Raw genomic sequence first — 26,377 nt, 5'->3', positions numbered from 1 at the left:
GGGCCAAATTGAGGTTTGGGTTCTGCATGACTCAAATGATATGGCAGACTTTGTTGGCATGACTGTACTGTTTGTTTCTTCTTCCTATTTACCTGACTCATGCCCTTAATAAGTGTCGGGAGGGAGGCTTTCTCAGGTGAATTCAGGAATCTTGTTTATGGCACTTCATGCTTCATGCAGAATTCTCTACCGTTGTTAGTTTTACATCATCATAGGGAAGTAATAAGTATTTTACTTATTTTTGAGAACAGCCAAGGCAGAAAGAGGTGAGATGCTTTGCTTTGGACATGGATATTGGGGTGAAGTCGAAAGAAGACCAATTTAATTCCACTGGATAATAATTCAATTAGGGTCTGCAATGTGTCGGGCTGTGATAGATATTTCGGGAGCACCTAAATTAGTAGTAAGACTTTTCCCTTCTCAGAAAAATCATAATTGTTTGGGTTTGCAGACCTGTACACAACCAAGGGATGGTGGTGTGCTACTTTGCACTGTAAAGGGAACTTGGAAGAGGGACTAGTCAGTTTCAATTAAGAAAGCAGTGAAGACTTCATGGAAGAAAAGTCTTCAGAGGAGATGCCAGGGGCAGAAAAGTGTGGGAAGAGAAAGACATATCTTGGAATTGCATGGACCACACTGAGAGCTTTGCTCTAGTTTCCATTTGCCATTCATCCTCACCTACATTTAACTAAAGAAGATGATTCTAGGATTTTGTATAAAAAGTGCTGAGAAGAGAGGTGCCTTAGCCTCTTTCTGAAGTCAGCATTAATCTCAGCTCCGCTGGTCACTAAGGGTGTATTAAGCACTTGATTCTGTACTGGGGGAGAAAGTGGAGTTATGAGGGAGCACTTCTTCCCTTCCTTTCTCTTTTAACTATTATATTATGAAATACATGATACACATGTAGCACGTATTGTAATGTATTATAAAGCGTGCCTATGAAGCCACAATCCAACTGAAGAAATCTAGTATTAATAACACCACTGAAGTTCCCCATGTCTTTCACCAATCACTTCTTCCTCCTTTTATCTTGTATCCCAGTATATATACATATAGTTTTGCTTATTTTTAAATAAGTGATGTGAATATATTTATCCTTAAAGCTGTTTTTCCCGTAATATTATGTTTTTGGGAACTGACCATATCAAGTTACTCAACATAGAGTCCATTAATGTTCAGTTATACATCATTCTATTGCAGGAATATACTATTATTTACTGATTATCCTTGGATGGACATTTGTGTTATCTTTAGCCCTTTGCCATTATAAATGGTACAGAGTACAGCTCTCTGTAGCTTTGTACTTGCCTCTGGGGTACATGGGCAGGAGTGGAGTTGTTGGTTGTAGGATTTGCACATGTTCATCTTTATTAGATAATGGTAAATTGCTTTCCAAAGTGACTTTCACCATTTCCACTCCCACCAGTATTGCATATCAGTAACCATTACTCCACATTATCTCCAATACTTGACGTTATCAGACTTCTAGATTTTTTGCTGATCTGGTTGATGTAAAATGGGAACTCAAATTAGTTTTAATTTGCATTTCCCTAATGACTAACTGAAACGTTCTTCCACATGTCAAGTAGCCATGTGCATTTCCTCTTCCATGAAATGTCTGTTCTTGTGCCCATGTTTCTGTTGGGTTTTCTTTTTCGTAGGCATTCTTTGTAGATTCTGGATAGTAACCCCTTGTTTCATGTTTGGCAAATAGCTTTTCTCAGCTTGAACCTATTGTGAATCTTTCGATGAACTACATTTCTTAATTTCAGTGGGGTCCAAATGATCAATTCTTTTAATTTATAGTTTTAATGGTTTTTATTTTGTTCAAAAATCCTTTGTAATCTAAAAGCCATAAAGATTTCTAAATAGGTCATAAAGTTTGGTCTACATGAGGTAGGCACTTAATGTTACTTTCTTTTCCACACGAACAGCCAATTATCTCATTATCTAGCCTTTCCGCAGTGATTTGCAATATCATCCATACCATATATTAAGTAACCATAAGTGGATGGTTTTGTTTTAGGGTTCTCAACTGTGTTCCATTTGTCTAGTTGTCTTTTTTAATACAAACAATACACTGCCTTAATGCCCACAGCTTTATATAAGGTTTTCTCTGGGAAAGAAAATTATCCTTGTCCTTCAAAAACGTCTGGGGTACTTTAGCATTTGCTTTTCTGAATAAATTTTATAATCAGTTTGTCAAAATCCATAGAAAAATTTGGTGGGATTTAGATTAGAATTCCATTAAATCTATGGATCATTTTAAGGAGAATTTATACTTTTATGATATTTCCCTATCTTTGAATATGGTATATCTTTCCATCTTTTTAGATCTACTTTAATGTCTTTTTTTTTTTTTTTTTAACGTTTTATTTATTTTTGAGACAGGGAGAGACAGAGCGTGAACAGGGGAGGGTCAGAGAGAGGGAGACACAGAATCCGAAGCAGGCTCCAGGCTCTGAGCTGTCAGCACAGAGCCCGACGCGGGGCTCGAACTCACGGACCGCGAGATCATGACCTGAGCCGAAGTCGGCCGCCTAACCGACTGAGCCACCCAGGCGCCCCTAATGTCTTTTAATTTCATTAAAATTTTATGATTTTCTTCATTAAGGTCTTCTGTATTAAAAAGAAAAAGAGGTATTCCTAGGTACTTTACATCTTTTGTTACCATTTTATATGGTTTTTTCAAAATTAGTATCAAACTCTTTGTGGCTGTTGCATGGAAATAAAATGAATTTTTGGTATATTAACATTATAGCTAGCAAACTTGGTAAACTTTTAAATGCTAATTATTTGCCTATTTGATTTCTTTTTTTTTAATTTTTTGAAAAAAATTTTAAATGTTTATTTTTGAGAGTCAGAGAGAGACACAGCATGAGCAGGGGAGGGGCAGAGAGAGAGGGAGACACAGAATCCAAAACAGCTCCAGGCTCTGAGCTGTCAGCACAGAGCCCGACACAGGCCTCGAACTCACAAACCACGAGATCATGACCTTAGCTGAGTCTGACGCTTAACCAACTGAGCACCCAGGTGCTCCTACTTGGTTTCTAATTTCCTATAGTTATATCATCTATGATTGATGACGGTTTAGTTTCTTATATTCCACTTTTTATCACTTTCATTCATCTTTCTATTATAACTGTACTGACTAGAGTTCTCAGTACAACATTGAATGAAAGTGGTGATAGCGAATATCCTTCTTTTGTTTATGATTTAGAATAATTACTTCTAATGTTTCACCATTTAGGGTAATTTTTGTATAGATAGTCTTTACTCAGTTAAGGAAGTTTCTTTTCCTAGTTTGTTAGGGGTTTTTTAATTACATTTTTGTTTTATTACATTCTTTTTCTGCATCTATTGAGATACCATGATTGCAAGACTTTCCTCCTTTGTTCTGTGAAAGTGGCAAATATTAATTATAAATTATATTCTAATGTTCACCTGTCCTCATATTCCTAGGATACACCTAACATATTGGAGATTAAACTATATGGTTGCCATCTTCTTAGCTCATTACCCCTTGTTGCATCACTGATATTCCTTCTGGGTTTACTTTCTTTGAAATTTCTTTTAATTAGGGTCTATGGACATTAAGCCTTCTCAATTTGTATTTATTTCTAATGTATTCAGTTTTTCATAGAAGTGGAAATTATAGATAGAACGCTTTTCCCACTCTCTTCCACATTATAAAAGTCGTCAGTATGACAGAACTGGACTCAAGATCCAGCCTTGTCATTAAATTATTTTGTGACCCTGGCTAAATCTCTTCCTGTCTCTGGGACTCGGTATTCCCTCACAAGATCAGAGTAAAAGTGCTCTTAGGGGTCTTTATGCTCTCAGCCTGTGAATAGGACAAACGAATGTATGTGTTGTTAGTGTTAGAGTACAGAGAGCAGAGGGGGACCGAGGAACAGAGAGCAAATTACATGAGAGAAGTAGGGAAAGGGAAGACAAGATTACATGTTTTATGCCCTTCTTTGTTTACAACATTCGGGCAAGAAATTATGAATACCCCGAATCCCAGTGATTTGTTTATTTTTATTTGTTTATTTAAAGACGTATCTTGTGTCTGGCACCTTTAAAAATGGTGGCCTCTTGCATGAAGGGTTCTGGCACCTGTGTCCTCAGATCCCTCAGCACTGGCAGACTGACACGTGATGCTGAAGAGATGAAACCCAAGGCCAAGTGGGAAAGAGAGGGGTACAATTTTCTGAATTTTATGGAGGACTTTCATGTGCCCTCTAGTTCACCTCACTCTTAAGGTTTAGCAGACTGGGTGTCAGGGGTATTGGGGTCCTCCTGCAGACCTGTTGCTTAAACAAATGAAAAAAAAATTCAGTGTATGGTCATGTTGGGTTCTTAACTTTATGTCTTGCATTCTCATCTGTAAAATGAAGGTAAAAAATAATTCCAGATCTCAGAGTGGTTAAAAAAGGATATAATGAACAGTGAAAGTTTTGGAAATGCTAAATCATTCTGAGGTGTTGGAATCTTCCTTTCCTTTCCCCATAGTTCTTTGTATCCATATCTATCAGCTCTATTATAGACATCTCGAAAGCAGCAACTGTCTGATAACTACCTATATCCTTCAAGGTGCCTGGTAAAGAGCAGATTCTCAGTTGAAAAGTATGCATAATACAGTAGGAGTGTGAAAAAGTCAGCTAGCGTTGGTGGGAAGTGGAGACCTCCCCACCCCGCCCCAGCTCTAGGGACCCATTTGCTTAGACCCAGCTTTTAAGACAAAAAACTCTTGGGGCGCCTGGGTGGCTCAGTTGGTTGAGCGTCTGACTTCCGCTCAGGTCACGATCTCGCGGTCCGCGAGTTCGAGCCCCGCGTCAGGCTCTGGGCTGATGGCTCAGAGCCTGGAGCCTGCTTCCGATTCTGTGTCTCCCTCTCTCTCTGCCCCTCCCCCGTTCATGCTCTGTCTCTCTCTGTCTCAAAAATAAATAAAACGTTAAAAAAAAAAAGACAAAAAACTCTTTACTTGTAAGGTTAAGACACAGAGTGGTCAGGTAATTTTAGAACACATCCAACCTTAAGATCTTCCGTGCTGTTAGTGGAGGAGACTGGGTGCCTTCCTACTCTTGTCGGCATCATATTTGCTCTGAGAGGCATTCCCTTCTCAAAAGGCCATCTGGAAAGCAAATGATATAAAAAAACGTCTCACAGCAAAAGGGGTCAGAAGAAAGGAAACAAGGATTATCCAGCTCACAAAAAAAATTCCACACAAAGACAAGTATATGTAATAAGTTTATTGGATTTCTAAATATAATAAAGGAGTTGCAGTTCTCTTACAGAAAAAAAGGAATATCATTTTCATATTTATTCTTATAGAGCATTGGAAAAACATAATTGAGAGAAAAAACAGATAGAAGGTAAATAGAAATATGTTTGAATATAATTGGATAATACATAAAGACAAAAAAAAATTCCCAAATCACTTGCTTATAACAGGTTTCATTCTCTTATTTTCATAAGGAATCATGTGGGTTATTTTGGATAAGTCAGTGATGGTTCATGATGTAGTGGAGAAATGTGATTTGCTAAGAATAAAATAAGAAAGAGAAACCTATATTTTAGGAATACCATGGCTCTGTCAGTACCATACATGTGAAAAAAGGCATACTCCCTATATGTTTTCCTGTGGCTTTCCCCAAGCCGGGGGATGTTATTCTGACTAGCAGCTGATCATGGTGGGGCTATGATGGACTTCATGGGAAGTTCTTGCTCTTCGTAGATACATTTAGCATAGAGAGAACCTGGCCTCTCCCTGTCTCCCCCTTCTTTCTCTGTCCACTTATAAGTACCTTTAACATTTACACAAAACTATCCCTCATAGTCATGGTGAACAGGTTGAAACCTGGAGCAAAGCCATGTTGTCTCTTTCCCAGCCCATCTTGTTCTCGAAAAGAAAGCCCCCATAGCCCAATACTTCCTCTGACATCACACAGAGATTCTTCCACTCTTACCTAGCACTACCATCTGATTCTCTAAAACATAGAAAATGACTAGTGTTGAAATTGGATAAGGTAAAAACAGAAAATGGACGTCAACAGGAAGAGTAGACATTTATAGTGACGAGTATCACTCTTTCTCCAAGGAGCCAACTGGTCTCATAAAATGATGACAGCTCAAGCAGAGTGGTCCACACTCGAGATTATGCAACAGTAATCTGTTCCAGCCTCATCCCTGGTTTATACAGGGGGGCTCCTTATATGGAAGGCAGAATGATGGCCGACTGCAGTGCCATGGAAACCACCTCCTATAGCTCATCCCCCTTTACTTCCTTTTGGTGAAAGTGGGTGGGGCAGGAGATAACTTTGCAACCAAGACGACGTCAAGAGCTCCCTTGGAGAAAGGCTAACTGGAAGCATCTCTCTTTCCCAAAGGAGAGGCGTATTCAAATGAACATGGAGCCAAATGACTTAGAAGGAAAGAGAGCGACTTGGCAAGTGTAATTTGCCAGCTGGTTGAGTCAGACGACACATTGAGAAAGATCTTTTTTGGAAGCACGTCCTCCCTTCAACCCTTTTTCCTAAAATCATGCACGGTCTACCTCGTCCCATTTATCCGGACCCTCTCCTACCACCACACCTGGATACGAATCCTTCATTTTAGGCTGTGCTACTGCTCCGTCAGCAATATCTACAGTTGCAAGGCCAATGTCAGAACTATGGACACAAAAGCCACTCAATAACATATGCTACTCTTTTGGGGAGTCGAAGTAAAGATGCTCGAAGGATCTGGCAAGGACACTTGGCCCCGTGAGCCTCCGAGCCTCACAGCCAAGACTTTTCTTTAGTGTTCACTGATGTTAGCCTGCGAGATAAAAGGAGAAGAAATGTGCTGACATTCTAAACCCACCAATGTTTAGTTTATAAAACACACATATGACACATATCCTAATACAGATCCTGGCTTCCTGGCTCTATTAATTCTCTTAAACAATGTTTTTTTTTTTTTTTTTTTTTTCTTTCCTGATCAAATGTTCCAATTCCATACAGCATACACTCCCGTGAAGCAGAGTACAGGAGGCCTCAGCAGCACGCCATCCAGTGGGATATAAATATAAAGTGGCTGTATCAGCAAGGAATACTCAGGGAATGTGTGTGCAGCCTGTTTCACGGTGCCACTCGAGAGGGGATATTGGAAATGAGTGACTTTCTTTCATTTGGCAAGCCTTCCTTATCTTAGCACCTACTCCTTTAGATGGTATGTTTTTGAAGGCTGCACGGTATGACTGGGTACCGTGTGTACATACATATGTAGGAATAACGTTTATGTTTCTCAGAATAGGCACTTTTTGAAGGCAGTAAATCTAAAAGTAAAGTTAATAGAGCCTATATTTAGTGCTCATCTTCTCACTTTGCTGATGTGTATGCTGAACAGAAGATCACAGATTTGAGTCAGTCTCGCAAAGAGGCCGGAGTCGGCAAATGGCTATATTCAGAGCTCGGGAAGTCTTGCCAACTCAACTGAAGCTGTTAAAAAGGCAGACTTGGAGAAGGTGCAATCGTTTTTCTGAAAGGTGACGGCACAGAAGGAGAAAAGCCTGTGACAAAGCCATGAAATAAAAGCTCGTGCGCGCAGCTCAGAGAGAATTACTATCCTCGGGCTCCACATCTCTATGTCACATCTCCTTCATGGCACAGATCTGCTACTCAGGGAAACCTTTCCCTTCCTTTTTTGGGGGCGTCTCATAATTGCACGTACTCCCAGCAGAGAAAGAGCCCCCAAATCTGTTAAACTGATGATAAACGTGAAGTTTACAAGACAACACAAACCAAGAAACAAAGTGATTCACTGCATAGGTGTCCTGATAAAAGTTAACACTACATCCAGCTGTGAAAATTCCATATCTAAGCTGAAATTTTCATGGAAGGCACGTTAAATCACAAGATAATTTTATTCATGCTGAAGGATCAGACAATCAAGTGTCGTCTTTAATTCTGTTTGCTCTTTGATATGTTTCCTGAAAAAGAATGAGGGCATAATTCAGATTTTTTTTTGGGGGGGGGGGGGAGATATCCTGACTTTGTGTAATAAGGAAGTAATTCTTGCATAATTTGCTTTTCAGCTTTCCCAAGAGAATAAATGGGGAGTTAAAGGGAGTAAGTCCTTTAGACGTGATTTTGCAATTACGTCACTATACATTTTGGTGACACGATTCAGTTTCCAGGGCCCCAAATCTCTTTCATCCAGGATACATCTCAGTTCTGGCATTTCAGTGGAGTAGAAGGCTGCGTGGTGTGCACATTTTCAATTCGCTACTTAGTGAGAGAGGTCTAAGGCACTTCAGCTCTTTCTGGCAATTTCTCCCTGATACACTGATGTACTTGGCATTCATCTAAGAACTAAGCAGAAGATATATAGGGTTAGTAAAATGCAAACACTGCCCAAATATCGGCTTGCCTTTTACCATTTGAAATTAAAATCAGACCATTTCTATTGTTGGCATTTAACTTATAAAAATCCCGTTTCCTGGGAAGTCTGTATTTGAAGGAATGAAACAAGTTGGCAGATACATCATAACCTGGCTATGCTATTCTGCTCCTTCTGGCTTATAGTTCCTAAGTGACCATCAGCTGTCACCCACAGAGAAAAAGAGACGAGAAGGTATTGGATTTTACCCCCCCTCTTTATATTTAAGTCTCCCAAGAAAGAAAAGAAAGGAGACGTGCATCCAAGAAAAACCAGTGCTCCTCTTTTTGCATTTTCTACACCAGTTGGGAAATGGAGTTAAGTAATTTGATGAGGAAAGACATTCCGACTTAATATTTGCTCCCTGATCATAAGAGGAAATGGAGTCAGGAGAGCAAGTGTTAGTCTCACATCTCGGCCTGAAGCAAGCAGGCACCTTCCGCCGTGGTAACATGATGCATCAATAGTAATGGCCCAGGAGTAGTCCTGACCCTTTTCCCCATGGATAGAAATGTAAAGAGAGAAATGCTTTCCCTTCCACCCTCACCTCCAATTGTCTTGGCATATTTTAAGAGAGAAAAGGATCCACAGAAAATCCAAAGAGCTTTGTCTTTTCCTTTTTGGCAGTCACAAAAATGGGTCAGGTCTAGGAATTATTAATTTCCTGGCCTCAAAAACCCAAGCGTTTTAAAATAAGATTTCTGAAGGATCAGCTTTCCTGGAAGATGTTTGTGTGTGCGTATGTGTGAGCCTGTGTGTGCGCATGTGCACAGGAGTGTGCTTGATGACAACGAGATTGTGTTTTCCCTACATGCGGGGGGACTGTATCGTATGGAATGGAAGAAGGAAAAGTCTTAATATTTTCCTCGACAGTTTTCTTTACATTGTGTAAAGGGAACTCAGGGTTTGTGACTCCCTCGATTTTTTTGAAAGGGCCGCTTTTTCATCTTCACTGCCTCACTGTCCTTTTATTCCCGCTAATGACAAGTCACAGGATCTACTCACGTGAGTCTCTACTCAGGCATATTCGCCTGGATAATTCTGGAGTCCGCAAAATGCTTCTTCTACTAATCCACTCCTGGATGGTGCCAATCCATCTATCCTACAACAATTCGTCTCCACTCCTCCGGCCATAGCATTTATCAAAGCTCACAGGAAGGTGAGGCACCTTTACAGTCTCTGAATGTTGCCATTTCAACCAAGGTTATACCCCCGCTGGCACGTCCTGCGTATTCCAGGTGTGAAGAGTGGAAAGGGTGGAGAGGCCATTTGTGATTTAACTTGGCCCTCATTAATCCCATGGAATAAGCAGATGGATGGTGAGACTGCCTTGATGGATGGAGGGAAAAGCCTAGAAAGCGTGTGAGAGAAGATCATTTTAAAGGTTTCCTACAGTAGATTTAACTCAGATGAAGAGAGAATATCTTTCAATCAGTTCACAGATTTTTAACTTTAAAGCCAAACAACTATGGTTGGAAATGGTTGGAAATAAAATGGTTGGAAATAAAAGCCCGAGAGCACGCATCCAAAGGCACATCTTCCCGAGAGATGAGGCTTAAGAAAAGGAATGGCTGGTTAGCTGTTGAGCGGCTTCTAGAATGTACACGGAGGCTTCCAATTAAGTATCCTGGGAACAACACAATACGAAACTCCCTGGAATAAGCATACACAAATCACGAAACCACCAGAGCCTGGGAAGCCCTGTCTGTCAAATGGCAAAGACCAGATTCAGAGCCGCATTCAGTCCTGCAGCATCTGTTCCCAGACATTTCAAGGTCATGGGTGGGTTGGTTGGGAAACGCCCGATGCAGTGACATACACCGTGGGCCTCCGTAAATGCGAACTGATGGGGAGAATAATATGCATCGTTTGCCTCCAGCAGTCTCCGTCTCTGTGGGGCATAAATCCTAGCCCACAGGAGAGAGGCTTAAGGATCAAGTCACCTCTGCACTCTACTGCATTCTAAATGATCTGATCTTGGTTGATATTCTGGACCTCACAGTTCCAGAGTTTTCCCCTTAATGTAAAGTAAACCAGCGGTCTCTGGGGAAATTTGCTGCAGTGTGCTTCGGTGCCACAGTTGTTTGCTCTTAGCGGTGGCCTTTCCCTACCGCCATCGTCACCACGCTGATAAGACAGAATATCTAGTAGTTTCCCACAAGATGACACAGACTGCACACGAGCTCTCAGCGATCGCAAGCACCACGGTGCCCACGTGGATCTGCCGCTTGAGGTCCAGAATGGCCTTTGAGAATTTCCCTGCGTGCCTTAGGACAGGGGGCACTTCAGTCTGTGCAGAGCACACCTCGTGCCCAGAGAGTGGCCACCGGGGCACTGGACTTCCAGACCTGGCTGTGTCCCCAGATCTGCCACTCACCAGCTGGATCGCTTTTGGCAAGTCACTTAACGATTCTGAGCCTCAGCTTTCTCTTCTAGGATAGGGCTATTAATAACCTTCCTCCCAGGGCTGTTTCATGTGTGAAAGCAGTTTGTAAGCTCTCTTAGGAATTATTATTTTAGAGCTCGGAAAGCCACCCCCAGGTCCTGCCCAGGAGACTCATGACAGGTTCTGCCAATAGGGCTAACTTGAAACTGGAGAGGAAAAGTACTGAAACTACATGGTTAAGCCAGGGCAACAATGAAAGAATTTATACGTTTCTACCTAAGAGCATAGTATAACCCCTTCCCCCAAGAATGATTTCTTTTGGCACAGAACAACTGGCCAGAAGTAAGAGTTTCAGTACAACCACGAACTTTTGCTTTGGACTTCTTCCTTTTTAGAAGTGGAGATCATGCACTAACATATTTCAACATTTTTTATACAAAAATTTTTAAGTTTATTGATTTATTTTTGAGAGAGACAGAGAGGGCCTGAGTGGGGCAGGGAGGGAGAGAGAGAGAGAGAGAGAGAGAGAGAGAGAATCCCAAGCAGGCTCCGTACTGTCAGCACAGAGCCTGACATGGGGCTCGAGCTCACGAAACCATGAGATCATGACCTGGGCCGGAACCAAGAGTTGGATGCTTAGCCAACTGAATCACCCAGGAACCCCTGACATATTTCAACATTTTAAGGTCATTATCAGTAGGCCAGGTAACTGGAGTGTACTGTTCATGGGTTGGTCACTGAGAAAGGGCATAACACTATGTAACAAGTGTCAGAGCAATTTGTGTTTTGAGTAAGAAAATAAAAACAACAAAAAAGTCATAAGCTCTAAAACCTGACCCTCAAAAAATCCTTCAGACTATTTTTAAGGATGTTTAAAGGTTTTTATAATCTTTAGCTAAACATCAAAGTTTTTTTTTTTTAAAGTAATGTGTTGCCAAAACGAAAATAAGCATATTTGAAAGGAAAATGAAGGGAGGAAGAACATTTTATTATGTACTAAAGATTAGTTTTGTGTGGCACTCTGGAGAACATAATTCCCAAATCTCATTCTGCTTCAGAGTCAGGGGGAGCTTAGAACAAAGTATGATGGCGGAAATGGAAGGCCCGAGAGCTTGTTGATGCAGGTGATGCTTAAGCAGAGGCTGAATTACCACTTAGCAATTAATCTGTAAGGGAATTTTAACTTGTTTCATACACAAGTGGAAGAGATGATGGTGGGGCCTTTCCAACTGTGGACCTAAAGCAATAGGAAAATGAGGATGTCTTGCTTCTCTTCTCTTGCAAGGGTTCAAAAGACACATGTGTCTGCTCCAAGAGTAGAGTATCTACATTCCCTCTTCATACTGTAGGTGCTGGATTATATTTTGGCAGCTCATCCTATCTTTCAATTATAAAGAGACAAGATAGAAAATAACAGTTGAATTAGGCTTCCTCTATGCCTTTTACCTTTCCATTGACCCTGAATATCTGGGAGTTTTTTCACCTGTTAAGGAAATTGCAGAATCTGTACTACTTAAGGTAGAGGGTATTCTCTGAATATAGCCTGTGATTTTCTTCTGTTTCTAGTGACTTAAATATTCTTCCTTCAACGTCTACATCAAATCAAATGAATCAGTCCAAGGTTTTGTACCAAATTTCACTCCTTCATGAAGCCCTACTGATGCCACTGGGAAGAAGTGCCCTTCTCAGTTCAATATTCCTGAGTATATAGTGAACCTGTTTGATCTTATTACAGCTGGACTGAATCAAAGTTATATGGGGGCTGATTCTCTTATAGTAATTATTAGATTCAGGAGATGATTAAGGGATGAAGGGGTTAGAAAGACAAAAGTAAAGAGAAATATGGACTCCTAAGGCTAGTTCTTAACTGATCATGTAGGGAAGCTGCTCGCTTGGTTTAAAGTGCATCTCCAGATACAAACATTTGAGCACAGAAGGGAAGCCAATCTCAAAACCAGTCAGCCGGTAAATATTTGTGTTGGACCTATAAAGTATCCATAACTCTATTTGCATCTTCAGCGTGGGAAAATGGACAAGAAATGTATTATTACCGAGAAGACAGAGACAAAGGGAAAGGGTTACAGAGACTCTATGAACATTTATAAAGAAGTGGGAATCTCATGGATGGCATACACATTAGCTTGCATCTTGTTTTCAGCATGACTTTGATTTTGGCTACCTCAAAAATAGTACAGGACACAAAGTCGTAAAAGGTTTGTTTTGTACACATGGGCAATCTAGTCTCATCTACCTTCCACACCCTCCTGGGTCTGAGTCCTTGGGGAAAATTTCCACATTGAGCATCAGTTTCTTTTGGGTGGCTTCAATTCCATTTACTTTCAACTCCAAGGAAGTTTCATCAAGTAGACTGAAATAAAATTAGGAACTGTATTTGTCCAGTTGGCCAAAGGAGAAACAGAAGGGTGACTGGGCTCGACACCATGTTCATAAATGGGAAAGAGTTGAAAGAGTTAGTGATGTCTGTTCTCAAAGCAAAGGTTGAGACATTAGTCTTATTTTGCAAAGCCCCAGAGACAAATTTATATTCAGCATGAGGAAGAACTTTTGTAGTAAAGAGCTACCCTAATAGTAAAATGGACTGCTGTGAATAGTTCTACATACTGGCCAGGTCTTAAGATATGGCGTGGGGACTTGTTAGCAAAATAACAGAGGAGATTCAGGTCCTGAAAGGAAGCATGATTCTATATTTGTCTGGGAACACCACTGATGTTTGGGGTCAGCTATCACCCTTTACACTAGAACACAAGATGACATGGCAACACCTGTCTCATTCTTGGCAAACCATTGTACGTCTGGGGTTGAGAAGTGAATTAGAAGCTATATTCAATGCCAAGTTGGCTGAATGCATTACGTGGGTTTTAATAAGGCTTCTATTCAGGTAAATTAGTTAAATGCCTATCAGAGTTAGATGAATAAGGTTTTCTCTTGCCCCTAAGTGGATGAGTAGCTTGGAAAAATTTTTAAAAAGGCATATTGTAAGGAAAGATTAATGCAAATGTTTTAAATTATTACAAAGGAATTATCTATAGGACTCCTCCACTTTCTAGTATATATAACTTGGCTTGTAGAATATTAACTTTTGTTTATAACAAAGGCTGGAAATAGAGATGTATTACTGTGGTTAGAGACTGTGGATAAATTAAGTAACAGAAATAAAGAGAAAGATTTTAGTTACTTTTTTGTGTGTGATTTCAAGGGGGAAATATTCATGAATTTAATAAAAAGGCATCTTCCATACCACTTTCCACAAAATAAGCCACATGTATGCTGGGCAACTAAAATAGTGTCTACAACTTTTTGCACAAAGGGGCAGGAAAGTAAAATAAAGGAGTGAGTGTTCTTTAAAGGAAAATAAACCGTATTTTATATATATATATATATATATATATATATATATATATATATATATATAAATATATATATATTTAAAGTTAGTTTTCTGTGTTTGCAACTAAAAAAAATGAAAGAGAGAAAACTAACATAAATCATTTATAGTTTGGCTGTTTAGGCATGAGGCACATTGCAGACAGGGGATGACTGGATTTAAACAAGAGAACCCTAGACCTAAAAATTCCTACTGTTCTCATCAGGTAAGTATACTGGAAAGGTATAAAGCATTACATGTGTGAAAGCAGAGACTCTGAACGTTCAGAGATGCTTAGGGTGCAGTGTGGTGTGCTTAAGAACATGTCAGAATATGTATCGCCATCTTTCAGGCTGAGAATGAGCTATGCCCCTCTCTTGGAGACAGACATGCATGATAAAGTCCTGGGGTAGCTACGATCATGTCATGGGACCTGGCAGCTGCTCTCATTTCACTTTCTCTGACAAGGGAAAAATATGGTTATCCATAGTGATTTTTAAATACCTCATAAACTTGGAAATATAAATATTTTGTTTAAACAGCTACAATTGCTGATCCCTAAAACCCCTCTGAAAGTTCTAGAGTTACACTTTGCATGAACTCTCCTGCCATCATTTTAATTGTAGACTGCGCCTTCTCTTAACTCCCTCCTTTACCTCCTGAACCCCACTCTTCTCGGGGACAGGTTAAAAAAACAAAACAACTCTATTTCTGTATCCAAACAACATACCCGCTGAGACTTGGCACATTCATTTATGTACTGAATTAAATATGCATTATGTTTTACTTTCCTCAGATGTGACCCTCTCAAAGAGGAAAATCAATGTCAATCCTGTGAAAGCTTATAGAAAGTGGAAGCGAAGCTAGAAACCAAAAGTGGAAATACATCCCTAGAATTATAAGCTTTTCCCAAACAAACTAAAAAAAAAAAAAAAAAAAAAAAAATGGGCACAGAGGGCGTATTTTTTCTTTTTATCAAAATTAGCCAGAGTTCAAAAGGATATCAGAGCCATATTTTAACAAAATGCTTTACTGAGAAACCCAGACTTGTTCTTCTCAGGTTGCTTTTTATAAACACATTTCAGGCCTGTGATCTGTGCTCTAGAAACAACTCTGGCACTGACTACCCCCTGTAAAATACCGTGGTTCAACTATTAGGAGGTAATATTATGCTCATAGGCAAAATGCTGATATGTGTAAAAATTCTGGAAGGATAATCATTTTTCCTTGCCAAAAGGAAAATTACCAAGTTTCATTAGGAATAAAATAACATGCCACCACTTAAGAATATGACTATTTTGTTGGTCAAAATGCTTTGGATTTTTTTTTTAATTCTTAACCTAGTCTTAGAAAGATCACTTTGCATGTAGCTGAGAAAAGTAGGGCAGTCATAAATGAATTTGCCAAGAACTCTATGATCTGAGTCCCCGATGAAAACTCATTCAAATAAAACTGAAAGACTCTATTATCTCATCTCACTTTATGACTAAACACAATCTGGAAAATACACCCTTTTAAAGGAAGGATTTATGGATGCCATGCATATTTGACAGTAGCCTTCTTCCCTTAATATGATCCTAATTCTGTAAAGATGAGAATGCACTAATAGAATTTACTTATGGAAAGTCCAAGCACAATAACATTAATAGGTAGGATGAAAAGAAGGAAAGAATGTAAGAAAGAAATTCAGGAAGAAAAAAAGGAGGGAGAAGAGGAGGTAAAGAGGGAAAGAGGAAGAATTCTCACCAAACCATGGAGGTTTAATCAGATAATATTTTAAAGGTTTGAAATAATATGCATTAAGCTGTGCAGACAACAGTCTCTTGAGAAAAGCTTCGTTCTCGTTATCTGTCATGAAAATAATGACCTGAAATGTCCACCGTGGTCCCATATTAATGACTCAGGACTCAAATTGTTCTCAACTTGTTCTGGCCACTATTAACTTAAAACAACAGACAAACCAAAACGCTATGATCATTACTAAAAGTGGATAGTCTGAATGGGTGGCAAAGGCTCAAACTGAAGTCGATCTTCACTATCTGACTAAAACCAGAGTTAAGACCAAACATACTCCCTAACAACGTTCAAAACATCACCTTCTGGCATACACGTGTTTTAATTTAGGAATCTGTAAGGTACTTCCAAGAGACAGGGAGAAAAGAAATGCTATGAGAAGACCTTAAGATAAAGAGTTCACACTTCTCTGGATTTTGTGTTCCATTTTTCATGAGTGTATCTTGGAAACTTGGGACATTATTATTTATGTTACGGCCTCTCCAGTGGAATATTCATAGTAGTGTAATGAGGCTTTAACCAGAAGGCACACATACATGTTGCTCTCTGATTGTCTTCCATGAAAGTGCACCAAGAGAGCGGTCTCAGGAAAGGGACTTCAGGCACATTTTGCAGAGGTATATCTTTTTCAGCCTACTGATTTCCTACAGATGGCTAAAGCAGGGTATGGAACATGCTGTCATATTTCATTCATAACACACATGTACTGTAGCTCTAGGGAACAGATGGACAATCACTTGTTTAAACTACAAATGTGAAATACTAAGGTAGAATGGCAATATTTCTAGAAATGTATATGAGAAAAAGAAGCCTTTCCAAGCCAAGAGGAATGGTGAGAGGCTGTGAGGTTACATCAGTGTTTCCCTGATCTCCCTAGCAGCTGCCATAATTTCCCCGACACCCTTCAAAACTTGATAATGGAGGGATCAGGGGGCAGCCGACACAGATTTGACAAGAGAAGCCCAAACCATATCAAATAGAAATAACACTGTTATTCCTGGCTGGTTCACATTAATAGGATTTTTTACTAACTAGGAAAACTGTTCTAGGTTGTGTTTTCAGAGCCCTGTCTTTAGTCTATAAACCCTCTAGGATAGCCCCATTGTAAAAGTGCTCTCTTTCTCCCTCCGAACCCAAATAAAAATAGTTGGCTAAACATAGAGTTTTATACACTTTAAACATCACCATAAACATCTCTGCAGAATCTTTCCTGGTGAGGAAACAATGACAGTGTTGATAACTCTGCTGCATTAGCCAACAGACAGCCAATAAAGTAATTTTGATCAGAGAAGGTGCCCCTACAAAAGCCATTTGTCAATGACAGGAAAAAGAACTTGCATCTTTGAGCTGCAGAGATGTCCAGCATCTCAAAGCCTTAATGCCTCATGTTGGGACACATGACTTTGTTTTGAGTTTTAAATGCAATTTTGCTTGCAAATGAGACTCCACATGGAGTCCGTATGAGCTAAGGATCCAGACAGTGAAGATACCTGATTTTGAAATGATGTGCAGAGCCCGTGACATAGTGGGTTTCCCTCCCCCCTTCCATGTCTCTCATTATACGGAATTACCAAGTATTTGTGTTCTTGACCATTGTTTAAAGCCAGTATATTTTAACAAACTTTCTCTTAGAAACTCTAATTTTTCTATTATTTATGAATTTAAATAACAATCAAGACGATATATCAAAAGACAAAAGAATTATAATTGTTAAGGTAGTATGATCTTTCTATCTCTGTTATAGGCAAAATTTCACGTAACTAGAACAGTAAAGAGTGATTTGGCATTGTTTAAACCAAATGATTAATAGAAAAGACAAGAAAGCAATATAAATCATATAATTAAGAAATCCCGGAATAAAATATGTAGGATCCTTTCCTTAATATACCTTGTGAAAGAAAAGAAATCTAAATCTAAATATTTCTGCATATGTATGTGTGCACATTCATTATTATAAAAGTATAATAGGTCTATATTAAAAAGAGATTTACTTTAAAACTCTTTGGTAAAGATACTCTGAGGTTATGTGATAAAAATGTACTATAAAGATTGAAAGCAAGCAGTATTCTGGCAATGCCACAGTGATGGGTCTGTGACAGCATTTTCTTATAACTCTCTCTCTTTTTAAAATGTTTTGGCTTGTAAACATTTAGTTACATAAGGACTTAAATGTAGCAAACAAGTAGAATGTTATTGCATCTTTATAGCATAAATATTTCATAAATTTTCCTCTTTTGGCAAAATTTATAATAATATGACTGCACTTCAAGAGATAACATCCATCTCTCAATAAATTGGGCTTTTGGCCTAAACACAATTTCCCCCAAGTATTTCATAGACAACAAATTGCTGGAGCAATTCAAACAGATTGTATTCTCTCTCCAACTGCCCAACACTCAGTGCTCTTTGAGATCATCAGCATGGTCTGATCTTGAACTTGGAAGACAGAAATTCAGAGATACAGTCACTATTGTATCCTAAAATTCACATGCTGCCCAAAATGAATCCCATTGTATTTCACATTAAGAAACATATAAAAGACCAATGACAAGAGTAGCAAAGTAAGGAAAGGACAAAGTTTTCTGGGAAAACCTTGGAAAACCATAACGTCGGCAGTTCTAACACAAAACTATTGGGTGAGCAAGGCGAATGAGCCGCGAATTAACTTAGATGAAGCTAAGGACCAAAGGCTTAAGAATTTCTTATTGAAAACAAGAAAATCAAACCAGTTTTACAATTATTTCTACTGAAGTAAAATAAATGTAATTGGAATTCCTGAGGCATGGGTTATAATTTAAAACATGCACAAATAATTTTTCATTTATGTTCTGAGTGTTAAAAATTAAAATAAAAGTCAGACTAGAAAATTGACTTTATCACTTTATAATCAGGAGAAAGCTATTTGTGGAATCAGGGACGGGTGCACAAGGGAATGGATCTGTATCTGTTATATTTGATTTCTTAAGCTGGTGTCACGTATACAGGGATTCATTATATTATTATTTATTCTTTTGTGTATATTTAAAATACTTCATCATTTAAAAGTATATACTTGTGGAAGATTTGAAGAAACGTTTAAGAAATCTCAATCCAAAATACTTGACTAGTTTACAAATGGCAACCTGCCATTATTAAGATGGGCATCTCTCTTTAAAAGAAACGAGTTAGAACCCAAAAGAATGGTTCTGCAGTTGGCAAGCAAGCATTTCAATGCCCAGTAAGAGTTTGAATAAAGATTCCAGGCAGAGACTTTGCATATTTTTAGCTCAGAAAGGCAATTTTTTTTTTCAGCGATTGTCTGAAAGTGTGGTGTAAATGTCACATCAATGATATGAAAATGTCTCCTGCAATATGTAATTGGATTTATAGCAGGATTACAAGAGTAATGAAACTGTGGTTTCACAATCTTTTCAAGCTTTCCTGTCTTTTTAAAAGTAAACTAAACAAACTACACGATTTTATTATGTGTGCTCTGATTTGCAGTTGTCAGGCAAAAAGGACCTGGGCCTGGGGGAAAAAAAGGAAGAATATGAACAGTTCTTTATAAGCAATATTCCTCCTGGAAAAACTCAACTTTGGTAGTTGTGTTTGGATATTATAAACAAACAAACAAACAAACAATACAGCAATATTTCTCAGATGAAAAGTGGGATGGTTTTGGAAGTGTTATGTTCTATAGAAAACAAAATTTGTCTGTATTATTAGGTCTAGGTAGCATGGAAAAGGAAACTCTTAAGATAATATTGTGAGATAATAATAGGCTTTTCAAACATACCCCCCAATTTTTTTTTCCCCAGCATATCCCACCCGTAATTCCCTCAGAAAAAAACTGAAGTTTGGATCTCACCAATAACTGTTTTCAAATGAGCCCTGAGCACCAAAATCACTATAGACTTTGAATTTCCAATCAAATTTGGTTGCAAATTCAATAGGCGCTTGTTTTAAACTATGTCATTTACAGCTTAAATTCTTTGTTGCCTAACATATACATTGCACACTTTTACCCCCCACCCCCCACCCCAAGGGACATGACCGGTTTAGAGCAACAGAAAGATGTACTTTTCCAATACACACAGAAAGAATGGCTGTCCTTTATGATCACAGGCAATGTGGAAGTGATAGGATGAGACCTTCAAGCCTAAAAGCACCTGTGAGTTGGCAGACTCACCCAGGAAAAAACTGTGTGACAGCAAATACCACACTAAAAAAAGCCATTCAACCAGATGAAAAGTGAGACAAACATAGGGATTAAAAGTTACAGGAATGCAGAAGTGAATGGGATGGAGTATAATCCGTGCAAAAATGTGGAAGTCCTTGGGAACAAAGGCCCATCAAGGTCCTACATGATTAAATGTGAAATGTGTATTTGGTGAGAACTTAAAAAAAAAAAATCTCATAATCTATGTGTTTCTAAAGAAAGGTTAATATTAGACGAAGAACAGAGACCATCCCACGGTTTGATTGCCTTTCCTGTATTTTTCCCATGTCTTTTCTTATCTTGTTTCTTGTGTTTCATTCTTCTCAGCGCCACCAACTAACTGAACTTAAAGGTCAGTGCTGGCCTTGGCCGTCAGCACCCTAATGCGGGCGGAGTTGCAGGTCTTGCAGAGGATGTGTCCATCCAGAGGGTAGCAGCCTTGGTTATCTCCTTCAGACAGGAGACCACCACAATCCTGGAAAGATAGATGGAAAGGATGTAAGTGAAAATGGCAACTGTGTACGTGAAGGCTGAATTCCTTAGCTTTCCATTCAAGGCCTCCCTCCATAATGTGGCCGTTTCCTGCCTTTCCTCTTCATACACCGCGGGCCCCCTCCAAGCCTTCCCCGGGATACAACATAATGTCTTGAATGAAACTGAACAAGAGATTGGGGACATAAAGACAAACAGTAAAATGACCCCCCTTCTCTGATTACCTAATAGGAAACGCGAGTCCCAGAAGAGAAGAATACCAGGGTCTGGGTGCCCAAGTAGTAGTTTTGTTCTCCTCTCCCAAGCAACAAAAACAGCAACAACAAGGACAAGAGAAAATAAAACAAGGGTAGATCCCCAACCACTGAGTCATCTTGACCTTTTAGCATTAGTCTAGGATCTCTCAAAAGGAATACACAGGTGCAGGGACAGAACTCCTTGGCAGTTGGTGGGCAGAAGCCAAGCTGCAGAGTGCCTCCTTCCAAGCAGACGGGCCAGCAACAGTACTACTGTCCTCAGCACCTCTGCAGCTCCATTTGGGAAAACGTTATACAAGAGTCAAATATTGGCCCTTACCTTTGGAGAAAATGGAAGTTTCTCTGAAAAGAAAAATACAATACTTCATCTGGTGGTGGGTGCCCTTGCTAACGTCAGTAGAAACTCTTCTAAAAGGCTAGAAGTGCCGCATGCTCAGCTTTTGCTGTCCACTATGACAGCAAGGAGGTCACAGGGGCTCATGTCTACATTTGAATGCCAGTAAAATTTAAGTTTAGAAGGAATATCGCCCACAACACAACAGCAGCAGCAGCAGCAGTGGCAGCAGGAGGCAGGCTCCCCAGAGGGCTGGCTTTGCCAAAATGAGCAAGCGGATATTCCGCAGTTCTAGAGGCATTCCGGAAACTGAATAATGGAATTAAATGAACTCTTTGCATCTCAAAAAAGAAAGGACATGTCATAAGTGACATGGCTGTAAGCATTTAATGAGCAGACATCTATGATCACCTGAAAACCCTGAAGAGCCTGAAGTCAACCACAGTGTTGGAACCATTCATGGTTCTTAGAACCAAAAGGGGCTATATCGGGCATCCAGTCCAACCTCCTCGTTTTTATAGATGGGGAAGTGAGAGCAGCGAGGGAAGCGATTGGTCCAGTGTCATGAAGCATCTGTGACAGGGCTAGAACTGTGGTTTGCCCTCTCCTTATTTACTGTTCCTCTCATTTTATAGTACTGTTTTAAAAATTCATAGGAACTGGAGGGTATTACGCTAAGTGAAATAAGTCAGTCAGAGAAAGACAGATATCATATGTTTTCACTCATGTGTGGAATTTGAGAAACTTACCAGAAGACCATGGGGGAAGGGAAGGGGGCAACATTGTTTCAAACAGAGAGGGAGGCAAACCAGTAAGAGACTCTTAAATACAGAGAACAAACTGAGAGTTGATGGGGGGAGGGGGGGAGGGGGAAAATGGGTGATCAGCATTGAGGAGGCCACTTATTGGCATGGGTGTTGTACATAAGCGATGAATCACGGGAATCTACTCCCGAAACCAAGAGCACACTGTATACACTGTATGTTAGCTAACTTGATAATATATTATATTAAACAAATAAATAAAGAAAAAATAAATAAATAAAAAAGTTTATAGGATTTCAGAGCAAACTTAATTCGTACTGCTGTCATTTAATCTGGAAGGAGAAAAGGCACACATTTCATACAACTCTTGGCACAAAAAACAAAACCATCAGGGCGCCTGGGTGGCGCAGTCGGTTAAGCGTCCGACTTCAGCCAGGTCACGATCTCGCGGTCCGTGAGTTCGAGCCCCGCGTCGGGCTCTGGGCTGATGGCTCAGAGCCTGGAGCCTGTTTCTGATTCTGTGTCTCCCTCTCTCTCTGCCCCTCCCCCGTTCATGCTCTGTCTCTCTCTGTCCCAAAAATAAATAAACTTTGAAAAAAAAAATTAAAAAAAAATATTATTAAAAAACAAAAAACAAAACCATCAGAGGTCAAGGCCTATTTGTATGTATAGCAAGTGTGTGAGCAATGTTGAAGAGCTTTCCTTCTTTGAGCCTCAGTTTCTCCATCTGTGAAATGACTTCTAAGGCATCTATAAGCTCTTTCACACTTATGATTCAGGTCAGTTTTAAGGCTGGAGGTTGCTGTTCCTCTGTAGTCATAAAATCTTGTGTAAAAGCTGGTAGTTTATTATCTTTTTCTTAATTATTATTATCTTTTCTTATGTCAAGGGAAGAGAGCTATATGGAACTTGGGCTCTAGGGTAAAACAAAGAACCCCACATAAATCAAGTGGTTAGCTACAGCTAAAGCAGTGAGTGGAATAAATGTAGTCCCAGAGAGCCAGAGACAGCCCCCCAGCCCTCCTGACCCCACCAGCCCCTTAGTCTTTGGAAGGTCACCTAGTGGGACTAGATGAACCAATGACGGGAGGGTGTGGCAATAGGCAGTTCATACTCTCCCCACAGAGAGAAGAGAGAGCTGCTAACTACTGCCCTCCAACCTGGATTACAGGCCTCTTGTACGTATTCCCACAGCACCTGTGCATACTTCCCCTGGAGCTCTTAGCAGCCGCCTGACCTCCTGTCTTATGTGCATAGTCAGTGCCTGCTAACTCAACCAGTCTCCATGACTTTGAGCATCAAGTTCCAACCCCTTGGAGAGGAGTGAGATCTTATCTTTCTCAATGGCTGAGAATGGATCTCCGTCCCATAGGAGTATCAGAGTCACAGTTAAAAACACATTATAGGGGCGCCTGGGTGGTTCAGTCGGTTTAGTGTCCGACTTCGGCGCAGGTCATGAGCTCATGGTTTGTGAGTTCGAGCCCCATGTCAGGCTCTGTGCTGACAGCTCAGAGCCTGCAGCCTCCTTCAGATTCTGTGTCTCCTCCTCTCTCTGCCCAGCTCATGCTCTGTCTCTCAATAATAAAATAAACGTTAAAAAAAATAAAAAAAAAAAAACTCATTATAACGATGACAATAATAGTATCAAGAATACCATTTCCTACTAATTTAGCACTTTGTGGTTTATGATTCTTTAACATACAGTTTTGTATTTTAGTGGCACAGCCATATTTGGGGAGGTGAATAAGAATTTGAGCCCTTTTTACAGGTGGGAAAATTGAGAGTGAGAGGTAAAGTGACTTATCCAGGGTCACCAGGATTAAATGAAACCGTAAGATCTAAAACCCAAGTCCTATGAACACAGGTACCAGGGGTTTTCCCCAGATTGAATAACTGCTGTATTTGTGAAAACCTATTTCCCTTGGGCCTTGCAGCACCTGCCATGCACTGACAGGGTGTGGGGGTGCTGACCACAGACCTCACACCGGTAGCAATGAACATGGAAATCGCGATCCAGAGCCACAATCCGGACAGTCTCCTCCTGGCCCGGGGCCGGCATGATAGGCTCTTTGCACACAGAACATCGGGGGGCAAATTTCCTGAAAATGGAGACAACAGTTCTGGTTAGACATTGAGCATAGACACTGACAAACAGGTGAGACCCACAAGTGGAAAGATGAGGGGTAGGTCAAGAGTCAGGACATCTGCTCTGTCATCTTGCATGACCTTGAGCAAATCACGATCCTTTTCTGGGTCTGTTCCCTCGGCTGTAAAATAAGGGACTTAGACTCAGTGACTTTTGAGGTCCTTCTAGATCATAAAGTGAGATTTCGTGAGGCTGGGGAGTGAGTGTATACAATCCTTATGGATGAAGAGCATCTAGGAGCTATTGGTCACATGGTATGTGACATAGAATTCACTTGTGCATAGACTGCAAACACAAATCCTGGGTTAGGGCAGGGTCCTGGCGGCCCTTACTATGTTTTCTTTTCCTTGACCTCATCTTGTTTGACTTTCACTTCTAGACCTTATATGTACTCCCCAGGCCCTCCACAAATATTCTGAGGTTGGTAGCTGTGTCATTCCCACTTATTAGAGCCTCTTTCTTTGATACTAACTTCTAGGAATTAACACAAGAAACCTCGACCACATATCTTTTCAAAACAGCAGAAGTTAGCGACCTTAAATACACCAAACTTGCTATGACCAAGCGTGTACTTCTGACATTTCGATTGTGTTAAACTCTTGTTTGAAAAGGAAAAAGTTAAAAAGCTGTCAAGTTCTTTATTCCTCAGAGGGTTTTAGCACTTCCAAAAGGTATGAACACTTACACATATAGAGACACATATATGTGTGTTTTTGAGGTTAACTGTTAGTGAGGAATTTTAACATTTCCTAATCTCTTAACATTCCTGAATGTGACCGATGGCCCTAAATTTTTTTTCTCAGAGCAGATTAAGAGGCTGCAAATATAGGCTGTGCATCCATCCCTATCTCCTGGAAATTAGGGGTAGCATTTGGGAAGGTGTGAAATAAGACATGATTTGAAATGGCCACGGATAAAAGCTGATAGAGGTAAAAAAAAAAAAAAAAAAAAAAAAAAAGGACAAACAGACTGCGCAACTCAGTTTTTTCATGGTAATGGTTTTAAGATTAATGATGTTAAAATTTATCTATTTGTAGTGAGACTTAAAAAGAAATAATGATAGTAATCTAATACTTTGCAGAGCACTTTATGGTTGTCAAAGCATTTTTACATACATTATACTCTATATGTACATATTAATTTTCTTGGCAGCAGCCAAAAGGCATCTGTATGGCTGCAATCTAAATAAATATGAATTAAGCAGCAGATCAATTGATTGCTCTGAAAGAAAAATTAAAAGGATCAGGGTACAACTGTAGCAGTAATCAGGGTTGTTATAATTGGCATTTTATGCAAGAAGTTTACACTCAGTGGTAAAAAAAAAAAAAAAAAGAAAAAGAAAAAGGAAAAAAAGACTGCTTTGGACTACCTGATTATTTTTGCATCTGGGTCATCAGTAGTGAAATAAGCAGGCTTCTGGAATCCGCTGTAGAATTTCCTTTCCCCAAGCCCATCGGGACTGTAAATTCTGTGGGGTCAGAAGTCTATCTTTTCTATCATTGAACTGCGCGCCTGCCCCTATTTCCTCAAGTAGAATTACTTCTCTAAGATAAAATATCTTTCCCTGAATTTGCCTATTTTAGTAGTGATTATTTGCACATCTTCGGGGATCGCTCTACTGTGAGCTTCCAGCTGGCAGGTTCTGCTCAGTCTCTGAATCTCCAGAAACAACTTCTGTGACCAGGGCAGACAGTAGAATTTCAGGCTACCACGCATAAAATGAAGTGTCTGCCATTTTGCTCTATAAAAAGATGTGACTTGGACCTTTATGTTCAATCTTAAAGTCCTTCCTCTTTGGAAAGGCATAAATTGTGTTCTCGCTGAGTAAGGATTCCTTCCTACCAATTGGCCTCATTTCCATGATGGGAAAAAACAAAGGGAAGACAGGAAGTGGTTTCACAGTCCCCACAGTGTTCCTTGGCCGGCATTTTAAAGACTGTTCTAAATCCCAGGTGGTCTGTTTCAAAGCTCAGCTCACTCAGCAGATAATAATAATAATAATAATAATAATAATAATAATAATAATAAAAGTAAATTTGATAAAAAACACTTTTGATTGCTCAAATGGCTACCATATATTGTGTGCTTATTAAGTGCCAAGGCTTGTTAAGCGCTCTGCACACTTGACCTCGTGTTTTTACTGACAACAACATTATGAAGAAATAGTTTTTATCATTTCTGCTTCATAGCCACAGAA

General features: G+C 39.7%; 1 protein-coding gene and 2 long non-coding RNA genes across 14 annotated transcripts in view; 1 reads left to right on the top strand and 2 right to left on the bottom strand.

Annotated features, from left to right (window-relative positions):
• The window catches only part of LOC147577357 (uncharacterized), a 62,451-nt gene that overhangs the window by 24,145 nt on the left and 11,929 nt on the right, over positions 1–26,377 (top strand). The gene's annotated exons all lie outside the window — the stretch shown is intronic.
• LOC147577358 (uncharacterized) lies at positions 2,864–14,209 on the bottom strand. Its single transcript, XR_015240204.1, has 2 exons — positions 5,038–14,209; positions 2,864–4,310 (listed from the first exon to the last, which is right to left on the bottom strand). It is a non-coding gene; the product is annotated as an uncharacterized LOC147577358 (long non-coding RNA).
• LPP (LIM domain containing preferred translocation partner in lipoma) overlaps positions 17,673–26,377 on the bottom strand; it is a 679,749-nt gene continuing 671,044 nt past the window's right edge. For all 12 annotated transcript variants that reach the window (XM_086674971.1, XM_086674973.1, XM_086674968.1 and 9 more), the window contains 2 exons: positions 24,013–24,133; positions 17,673–20,662 (listed from right to left, as the gene is read on the bottom strand). In XM_086674971.1, the coding sequence (XP_086531097.1) occupies positions 20,534–20,662; positions 24,013–24,133 (250 nt within the window). In that variant the 3' untranslated portion in view covers positions 17,673–20,533. The remainder of the gene's footprint in view (positions 20,663–24,012; positions 24,134–26,377) is intronic.

This window comes from Puma concolor, chromosome C2 (assembly GCF_028749965.1).
Source record: "Puma concolor isolate L17-30 chromosome C2, mPumCon1.1.hap2, whole genome shotgun sequence".
Taxonomy (NCBI): Eukaryota; Metazoa; Chordata; class Mammalia; order Carnivora; family Felidae; genus Puma; species Puma concolor.
The sequence above is the reverse complement of the archived record's forward strand: the minus strand, read 5'-3'. Positions and strand labels throughout refer to the sequence as shown.